Below are 9,898 nucleotides of genomic sequence, written 5' to 3'. Positions count from 1 at the left end.
TTAATGGTGCCCGGTGGCGCCGGTGGCGTTCCCGGTTGCCCGGGCGGGTCCAAGGGCCGAGAGCCTGGCGGCGGCTGGCAGGAGCCGTGTCGCCGCCGCTTGCTGACATCAGCAGTGAACTTGGCCCCGCGTCCCGCTCGTCCCGCTCCCGGCCGGGGTCACCGGTGCCCGCCCGGCCCAGGGGTGCAGGTGACGGGCGCTCCACGTGCCCCGCGCTGGGCAGCGCCGCAGGCAGGGCGAGCAGCACCCCCGGGATCCCGCACCGCGTTGCCCCCGGGTACCTCCTTCTCTCCCGGGGGGCTGCATCCGCCCGGCTCCCACAGAGACGGGGGGCGAACGGGCCGGGACCCCCACCAGCGGGGCTTTGTGTGAGGGTTGGGGTGGGGGGGACTGCACGGGGGGCACCGGAGCACCGCGGAGTGCGGCGAGCACGAGGCAAGAGCCCCGTCCCCAAGGCAGCCAAGTGACACCGGGCCGCACCCCCCACCCCAATTCCATTCGGTTCCCCCCCACCCCAATATTTTCCCCCCTGTCGGGGCGGCGGGGCGGGGCGAGGCCTGGGGGGCGTGGCCGCGTGGGGCCAATCGGAGCGGCGCACTCCGAAAGTTTTCCTTTTATGGCGAGGCGGCGGCGGCGGCGGCCCCATATAAAGCGCGCGCGGGCGGCGGGCGGGAGCCGCCGCGAGCTCTGCTTGCCCTCACCGCGCGCGCGCCCCGCTCCCGCCGCCGCCTTGCGCCTGCCCCGGCTCCGACCGCGCGAACTCCCCAAAGGTGAGAGTGGCACCGCGACAACGGGGGATAACAAAATAATAATATTAACGATGTCAGTAATGAGCCAGTGTTATTACGAATATCGGTGTGATCGGGGTTGTTGGGACACGGCGCGCCCTTTGTGTGCTGGCGGGGTGGCGGCCCCGTAGCGCGCTGCCGCGTTGTAAGGGGTAGAGACGCAGCTCGCGGTTTAAGGCCGGTTTGGGGGGTGATGCTTGTGGAGGGGGGTCGCGCCCCTGCAGCCCGTGGGGTTAATCCTCCCCGTAAGAGGATTGCTGGTGCGGACGGGGGAAGCGGGCGGCTCGGCTGTTGTGTCCTGGGAGCGGCGGCGTGGACGGAGGGCGCGGGGCTTTGTTTGTTCGGCGGAGCCGCCCGTGTTGGGGTCGGGGCCCGGGGCGTTGTCCTTGGTGAGGAGGGGCGCGGCCCCCCCACCCCGCAGATCCGAATAGTCCTGGGGGCTGCTGGTTGCGAGGAGGAGGCGGCACCCCCTACATGGGGCGAGGCTGTAGATCGGAGCAGTGCGGGGTTGGGGGGCGCAGGGGGGACCCCCCGTGTGCCCGGAGCGCAGGTGCAGGCGGGCTGCCCGCTCCAGCTCCGACTACACTTCCCAGGCTGCCCGTGCGGGGCGGCACATGTGCCGCAGCTGCCGCCGCCCCCCCCCCCCGCCACCGGATTACACCGGCGCGGCCGGAGCCGCCGGGGCTGAGCCTGGGCGGGCTGCAATTGCATAAGATGCTGGCTCTAATCCCGCCCGTGGTGCCGCCGGTCGATGGGGCAGAGCCCCGGTCACGGTTGACTAGTGGGCTGGGCGTGGTGGCCAGCGCTTGTTCTGCTGCGATTCCTTGTAGAGGCTGGCTGAGGCTTTGGGGGCTTTGCAGAGAGGTCGAGGTCGAGTCTTGCTGGCCGTGCCTGGCACACGGTGGACATCGGGCGTGACCCCTTAGGCTGCGTGGACGTGCCAAGCCCCGCTGACTGCCACATGGCGGGGTGCTGGGGCGAGCACCGGGCGTGACCGGCGGGGCTGTGCGGAGGTGTTGAGCCCCGCCAGCCGGCTCAAGGTGGGGCACCGGGCGTGACCGGCGGGGCTGTGCGGAGGCGTCGAGCCCCGCTGCCCGGCACACGGCGGGGCGCTGGGGTGTGGCGGCCACGCCCGCCCGCTCCGGGGAGTGGTCGCCGCCGTCCCCCGACAGCCGGTGGCGGGCGAGGCGCGGCGCGCTCCATCCATTGCCTTTTATGGTAATAATGCGAGAGGGCGCAGGGACTTCCTTTGTCCCAAATCCACGCAGTGCCGAAATCTAGGAGGCGTCGCCCCCTCTAGCGGACGCCGGGCGAAGCGGAGCGGCGCTGGCAGGAAGGAAATGGGTGGGGAAGGCCTTGGCGGCTTTGCTTGCGCTTCCCGCCATCGCCTTCCCGCCTGCCGCCGCGGGACGGGGCTCGGCGTGTGAGCGGGGATGCTCATGTCTCCTTCTCTCCTCCCGCAGCCAGCCATGGATGACGATATTGCCGCGCTTGTTGTTGACAATGGTTCCGGTATGTGCAAGGCCGGTTTTGCCGGGGACGATGCCCCCCGTGCTGTCTTCCCATCCATCGTGGGTCGCCCCAGACATCAGGTAGGTGGCTGGTGTGCTTGTTATCTGACAAAAAAGAGGAGGGTTTGGTGGAAGTTGTTCCCCTAGAGACAAGAAGCCCTTTTATTTGGCTTTGTACCATGAGAGGCCTCTGCGCTGCAGCACATCTGGTGGGGAATGCAGCCTCCTGCAGAGCGTTTGTGTAGTGTGTGTTGGAGCAGCTGGCTGCATGTCTTTCCTGATAGACATGACAGGAAAGGGACAATAATTGGAGACTTAGCTTTGGAAAAAGGGAGTTACCCACTTTTCAGCCGTACTTACTACATTGTCTTTGTTCTGCAGGGTGTGATGGTTGGTATGGGCCAGAAAGACAGCTATGTTGGTGATGAAGCCCAGAGCAAAAGAGGTATCCTGACCCTGAAGTACCCCATTGAACACGGTATTGTCACCAACTGGGATGACATGGAGAAGATCTGGCATCACACTTTCTACAATGAGCTGAGAGTAGCCCCTGAGGAGCACCCTGTGCTGCTCACAGAGGCTCCCCTGAACCCCAAAGCCAACAGAGAGAAGATGACACAGGTGTGTAGAACTCTGCAGCTTGGAGCTACAGCAGATAATTGCTGCAGGCCAGCTCTCCTCTTCCATGTTGTCCTCTCTCCTCCTTCACCACTATTCTCCCTTTTTGCCATCTTTACAGGGTTTTCCTTTCCTGACCTGAGTCTCCTCTTTGCTGGACCTTGACAGGTTTTGTTTGCTCTTCTAAGCTGGCTTTCTCTGAGACTGAACTAGCAACTTGTCTAACTGCTGTTTCTGACTAGGCACACTAATCCATTTACAGCCTTGAGTGACTGTACTGTAGTTTACTTGGCATTTGTTTTGTTCCTTGCTGTGATACGTGGATGGGTCTGTGGCAGTGGTGTCCCTGCTCAGGCTCTGACCTGGCAGGTGTGGGTGGAGACCAGGTGAGATAAGCATGGACTTTGAGGGGGAGTGTAGAGATACCTCTTATCTAGGGGCAGAAGTAAAACCACTTGCATGGACTTGGTATAGACCTGTAGCAAGAGCCCTGTATTTTGCTGTTGACTCAACCCCTCCTTTTCTCTCTCTAGATCATGTTTGAGACCTTCAACACCCCAGCCATGTATGTAGCCATCCAGGCTGTGCTGTCCCTGTATGCCTCTGGTCGTACCACTGGTATTGTGATGGACTCTGGTGATGGTGTTACCCACACTGTGCCCATCTACGAAGGCTATGCCCTCCCCCATGCCATCCTCCGTCTGGATCTGGCTGGCCGTGACCTGACGGACTACCTCATGAAGATCCTGACAGAGAGAGGCTACAGCTTCACCACCACAGCTGAGAGAGAAATTGTGCGTGACATCAAGGAGAAGCTGTGCTACGTTGCCCTGGATTTCGAGCAGGAGATGGCCACGGCTGCCTCTAGCTCTTCCCTGGAGAAGAGCTATGAACTCCCTGATGGCCAGGTCATCACCATTGGCAATGAGAGGTTCAGGTGCCCCGAGGCCCTGTTCCAGCCATCTTTCCTGGGTAAGTCAAAATTTCCTAGGATACCCTGTGCCCCTCAGTGTTCCTTCTGTGAAGGGTAAGCGGGAGACCATGACAGTGAGGTACTATATTTTACTGCTGGTCTGTAGCAAGACTTGAGCTGTCTCACCAGTCAGCCTCAATTCCTGCACAGCCTAAAGCTGTTTGAGGGACTTGGGTCAGTAAAGCCAAAGGTTGACTCTGTCCCAACCATAGCTCTGTAGTGCCTTCCTGCTGAAAGGGCTGCTGGTCTCTCAGTTGCCTGTAGTATCTTCTTAGGCTTCCTTGGTTCTGTCTGAGCTTTTGCTGACTTGAGACTTGTCCTTCTTCACAGGCATGGAGTCCTGTGGTATCCATGAAACTACCTTCAACTCCATCATGAAGTGCGATGTGGATATCCGTAAGGACCTGTATGCCAACACAGTGCTGTCTGGTGGTACCACAATGTACCCTGGCATCGCTGACAGGATGCAGAAGGAGATCACAGCCCTGGCACCCAGCACAATGAAAATCAAGGTACGATGGAATTGGGGGAACATCTCAGCACCCCCATTAGGCTGAAATACGCAGCCTGGGTGGAGGGTGGTATGCTGGAATCCTGCTGCAAAAGATAGGACCCATGTCTGTCTGGTGCAGCCTTAATGGCCTTGGGCTGGATGGGATGGCACCCACCCAACTGTATGAATAATGGGATTAAAGACTGGCTGCAAAGGAGAGAGGTGGGTGTGTGAGGTTGTGTCTTGATCTTGTTTGGACTTCATGGTATCTTGGCCGAGGTTAGATAAGGGAATTAAGCAGCTCCATCTTGCAGGGCTGTGCGTGGGCTGTGCATGTAGTGTGATGCTGTGTCTGACTGGTTCCTCCTCTTCCTGCAGATCATTGCCCCACCTGAGCGTAAATACTCTGTCTGGATTGGAGGCTCCATCCTGGCCTCCCTGTCCACCTTCCAGCAGATGTGGATCAGCAAGCAGGAGTACGATGAATCCGGACCCTCCATTGTCCACCGCAAATGCTTCTAAACCGGACTGTTACCAACACCCACACCCTTGTGATGAAACAAAACCCATAAATGCGCATAAAACAAGACGAGATTGGCATGGCTTTATTTGTTTTTTTTTTTGGCGCTTGACTCAGGATTAAAAAACTGGAACGGTGAAGGTGTCAGCAGCAGTCTTAAAATGAAACGTGTCGGAGCGAACGCCCCCAAAGTTCTACAATGCATCTGAGGACTTTGATTGTACATTTGTTTGTTTTTTTAATAGTCATTCCAAATATTATAATGCATTGTTACAGGAAGTTACTCGCCTCTGTGAAGGCAAAGCCCAGCTCGGAGGGAGTCCACCAGTTACAGCTGGTGTTAGGTTATAATTGCTTGTCTGTAAATTATGTAACCCGACAAGTGTCTTTTTGTATCTTTCCGCCTTAAAAACAAAACACACTTGATCCTTTTTCTCTTCGATTTGTCAAGCAAGCAGCCTGTGTTCCCCAGTGATAGATGTGAATGAAGGCTTTACAGTCCCCCGCAGGGTCTAGGAGAAGTGGTGCCAGTATGTGGGGGAGGGAGGGGCTACCTGTACACTGACTTAAGACCAGTTGAAATAAAAGTGCACACCATAGAGGCTTGACTGGTGTTGGTTGTTCCTTTTCTTTCTTTCCATGCCATTTTTTTGACAGTTGCTCCCTGCTCTCATCTCGCCCTTCCAGGGTGCACAGCTCTGCTATCAGGCTGGGGGGATGCTCGTGCTTTGGGGCACAAGGCAGATGGCTCTGGGTGATTAGGGGAGGGGTAGAATTGAGCCTGCCAAACCTGTGGGTCTCAAGGGTGCCATGGGCTGGAGTTGTCCAGATACTGCTAGTGTGTGCAACAGGGAGTTGCTGGAGGAGCTGGGCTTAATGGGGATTGAACTTCACCTTCCCAAATACTGCTGTGTCTCCATCCTCAAGTCGGCTGTGTCTCATGCTGGACTGATGGAAGTAAGTGGGGTGTGGTGATGCCATAGCCAAGCTAAAGCAGCTGCCTTCTCCCTTTGCTAAGGCTCCTTTGACTAGTCTGCAGCTCTACATGGGGCAGTGTCCCCACTCCTCCCTGCTCCAGGTGTCACAGCTTGCCTGTCCTGCTCTCAATTTGCCCTGGGAGGGAGGCCTGGGTTCAGGTAGGGAGACTCATGCCCTGGCAGTATGCTGGCTGGGTGGAGCAGCTTTCAGGTGAAAGCAAGAGGAAGTCTGTGAAGTGGAAAAATTTGACTTCAGAGAACAAGGCCACTGGAGTGCTACATGGGTGGGGCTGGGAAAAAGGTGGCAGGGAGGAAGCTTTTGCAGAGTGCACAGCTCAAGTGCAGGTACCTGCCTTCAGCCCAGCCTTTGGCAGGAAGGTTTTGGGCTTATTGACTCTCTATCTATCCTTCGGGCTTCCAGACCTGTGACGCTTCAGCCTTGTTTGATCAACTTTCTATAGTTTTGTGGAAGAGGGGGGACCCTCACAAAGCCATGCTGGCAGCTGAGACCTTGTTGGGCACAGCAATGTCCACAGCCTCGCAGAGCTGGAGTCACATCTGTGGAAAGGAGACAGGATTGAGGCTACTGGGTCAGGAACTAGGAAAAGCCAAACCAGGTGACACTACTGCCAGCTTGGAGGCCAGACCTGGGAGCATTTTCAAGAGTGAAGTTTCCCAAGGCTCTGCCAGCCTTGCCTGCCTTTGAAGAGCTCACGGCTGTGATTGTGGCATGCTCGCAGCAGATGAAAGGCAGGGAACAGGCTCCAGTTCCTCTTTAATCCTGTGCCTGGTCTGCTCCAGCTCTGGCATCATACTGTACTCAGGGTGGACGTGCCGGTTTCTGCCCTTCATCTCCCCAGGCTCCCTCCTGGGTGCAATGGGAGCCTGGCAGGGCTGGAGGTGCAGACACGGGGCTGAGCTGAGTACCGGAAGCACCAGTTTGCAACAGAGGAGGTGAAACAGGTTGGAGCAAGGCCCAAACTGGGCTTATAACCTGAGGTCTTGGGGAAATACGGTGAGGAGGAGGCAATGGCAGCTCCTGGGGAGGGAGCTGGTGGAAGCAGGGTAGGAGAAAGGCCAGAAGCCAAGAAGAGATTACAGCAATAGGGAAATGGGGTGCATTTCTTCAGCCTTTTCTGAAATGGTCACTGATGGCTCTGGGAAAATGTGCTGAGACACAAAGAACAGAAGAAACTGGTGGTGGTGAGAAACCAGTGAGCAGCAAAATGCCAGGGGCTGAGAGCAGCTCAGGTGGGCAGAGGTGTGAGTGCAGGGAGACTGGTGCAGAGCTGCTGGACACAGGGCAGCCAGGATGATTTTCATGCTCCAGAACCAACCGAGGTATGCTGTTAGTTAACACTTTGCAGGGCTTTTTCTTCTTTCTTCCCATTTCACTTGCGGTTTTGGGTAACCAGCCCCTCAGTAAAATGAGGCTGAGCCTTCCACAATCCGTCCTGATGCCTCTCCGGTGTGAGGCCATGGTGTGCACAGCCACTCTGCAGGCTGCTCTAGCAAGGCTCCATTTATCCCTCCTCTGGGCCATTGCATGCTGGAGAAAAGAATGTGGTGCCAGGCAGGGACGACTGTGAGCATTACTCACTGCTCCCAACTCCAGGGAGCACAGGGTAGTCCAGAGTGGTTTCCTCTCAGGAATGTCAAGTGCTGGAAGAGAGGGGATTTTTTAACTGTGGTTTCTCTGCCATGGAGTTTCAGAAGGCTCAATTCACCCCTCACTGTTTCACAGAGGTGGGGCAATGCCGGGAGGCCTGTCAGGGAGGGAGTAGAGGAGCCATGTCCGGGCTTTAGCCATGGTAGACTCAAAGAAGAAGTTGTGTAGGGAATAATCAGTGCCCTGGCTATCTCCTCCTCCTCTCCAGCACACAAATAGCCAGGGGTTGTGGGGAGACCAGAAGGTTTAATATGTCCACCCACGGGCCAGGCTGAGCGCGTCCCGCTGTCTGGCTCAGCCTTGGTGACGTCCTGAGATTCCTTGGGCTGCAGAGACAGCGGGACTCGGCTCTAGATCCTTCCAAGTCACCCAGCCCTTTCCTACCTCCCGGTAGCTGCCCCAGGAGAGATGGCTCAGCTCAAGGGAGCTGAGCAAACACGTTTTATGCTTTCCTCCCTCAGAGTTTCCCTCCTGCTGGAGACAGTCACTGGCGCTTCACCTGCAATTAGCTGATGACCTGGAAAGTCACCTCCCTGAGCTGCTTATGGAATCAAGCCACCGCCGGGAATTAGTGATGTCCTTGGCAAAGGAGATGGTTGCAGCTCTCAGGATTTAGCCCTGAAGGGCCTCATTGTCTCTCAGCTGTGTCAGGGACAGTTGACCAGAAACAGTCCCTGGATGGGGAGGGTCCTGTTCTCTCGTTAGTGAGCATGTGCTCCTCCAGGAGAGGTGCCAGCTGGCTGTGAGCAAAAATCCCAGGGAATCTCAGAGCATTCAAACTAAACTGGCCTCCTTGCAGAAGTCCCTTTGGAGGGTACAAAGCATCAGGTTCAGAAAATGGCCATTCTGGGGTACCCGTTCAGGGATGGGTCTGTGGTATTGGCTGTGCTTGGGGTAGGAGTAGCCATGGTCTCTGAAGTTGTTCTTTGCAGGATTGCTGACCTGGACCCTGCCCTGACTTGCATTATAGCCATCTGTAATCCACTTTAGCAGGCCTTACAGTATTAAACCATATCAGGGATTGAGAATCACTTCCAGCGGTGAAGCTAGCAATCCACCCAAGCATACCAAGTGCTCTGCCTGCTGCAGTCGGGCTGGGCTTTAGTCAAGCCGGCAAAAAGATGTTCAGGCTGTATCAAATTTAAGAAGAATCAGAGGAGAGAACTGAAACAAGGCTTTCCAGAGAGGAAAAACATAAAATCCCCAGGACAGTCTGGCCTTGAATGTTAAGATATTTTGTTTTATACAGAGCAAAATATCTTGATACTGGTATTATTTTGTTTGCCTGTCTGGACTGGGACAGCAGGATATGTGCCTGCCTTGTTTGGGCTAGGAAAACATGTATTGGTTGTAAGGTGACCAAAGTCTACCCACATGGAGAAGATAATTTCTGAAGTGAGGCACAGCAAGGAGGGTTTCCCCTATCACTGTCTGGCCACCTCCCAAGGCCACGAAGAGAAATGCCAGAGTTCGATGAAGATGTTCAATTCCTTCCTCCTTTTCTGCCCACTTCTGCTTCGTGTTCAGCCTTCGTGTCTGATCTGCACCAGCACACTGGTCATTTATTTGGTGGATCACAAGTCCAAATGCAGCTTCTCTTACAAAGCCTGGTTTCTCCTCAAGAACTCCTTACACCACCCTCTGTTCCCAGTACTTATTCGGGGTTGTCTGCTGCTGTCTGGCCCCTGTACGCCCCAGGGCTGGAGGGAACCCATGGCTACTCCAAACGCTGGCTGCTCCAGCCGCCCTGGCTCTCTGGGCAGGGCCTTCCCTCTGCCTTTGGGACTCGCTGATGGTTTTATTTATCATTTGCATTGGAAATGCAGGTCTCCTCCACCCTGGTCTCTGCTTTCCCTGGTGACTGCAAGTATGGTAGGCTGGTATTTTTCCCAGATGTCAAACGAGTTGGTCTTGACTGAAAGGCCTCCGGATTTAATTTGTGATTACCTTTTATTCAAGTGAAACACATGACAAACAAAGCAGGTACAGATCCTCTACAGAGGCTCGCCCTCATCTAAGAGCTAAAAATGGTTTTCCTCTTTGACTCCCGAGCTCTCTCACAGGCCTAGAAGCAAAATATGTAATCAAGACTTGAGGCACTTGCTATTTCTAAGCGAAACCCCCAATTTACCCTTAATGCAATTCACGGCCTTAAATGGCAACAATCAAGCAGGAATAAAATAGCAACTTATTCATCTTCCTTTATGGGTCATCTTTAAAACACATTTTCTGTGAACAAAATTCCTGAAGCATACATGTAACTGGAAATTCCAGCGCTCCAGTCCTGTCTGTACTTGAGATTTGGGATAGGAGCTATGTGGAGCTACACTGTGCTGAGCCAGCTGCTCC

The 9,898-nt window shown here is 55.6% G+C and overlaps 1 protein-coding gene across 1 annotated transcript; it reads left to right on the top strand.

Moving 5' to 3' along the window:
• Positions 1–669: 669 nt before the first annotated feature.
• On the top strand, positions 670–5,511 carry ACTB (actin beta). Its single transcript, XM_039560343.1, has 6 exons — positions 670–770; positions 2,252–2,380; positions 2,681–2,920; positions 3,451–3,889; positions 4,221–4,402; positions 4,762–5,511. Exons 2-6 carry the CDS (start codon positions 2,258–2,260, stop codon positions 4,903–4,905), a joined length of 1,128 nt encoding a protein of 375 aa, XP_039416277.1. The 5' UTR covers positions 670–770; positions 2,252–2,257; the 3' UTR covers positions 4,906–5,511.
• The last annotated feature ends 4,387 nt before the right edge of the window (positions 5,512–9,898 follow it).

The sequence above is a fragment of the Corvus cornix genome, chromosome 14, assembly GCF_000738735.6.
Source record: "Corvus cornix cornix isolate S_Up_H32 chromosome 14, ASM73873v5, whole genome shotgun sequence".
NCBI lineage: Eukaryota > Metazoa > Chordata > Aves > Passeriformes > Corvidae > Corvus > Corvus cornix.
This window is presented reverse-complemented; position numbering and strand designations above follow the sequence as displayed.

Bases quoted from the DNA above. Each gene is read 5' to 3' on its own strand.
- ACTB (XM_039560343.1), top strand. From the start codon at position 2,258: ATGGATGACGATATTGCCGCGCTTGTTGTTGACAATGGTTCCGGTATG. The intron at 2,381-2,680 runs GTAGGTGGCTGG...TTTGTTCTGCAG, and splicing joins TGGGTCGCCCCAGACATCAG to GGTGTGATGGTTGGTATGGG. The intron at 2,921-3,450 runs GTGTGTAGAACT...TTCTCTCTCTAG, and splicing joins ACAGAGAGAAGATGACACAG to ATCATGTTTGAGACCTTCAA.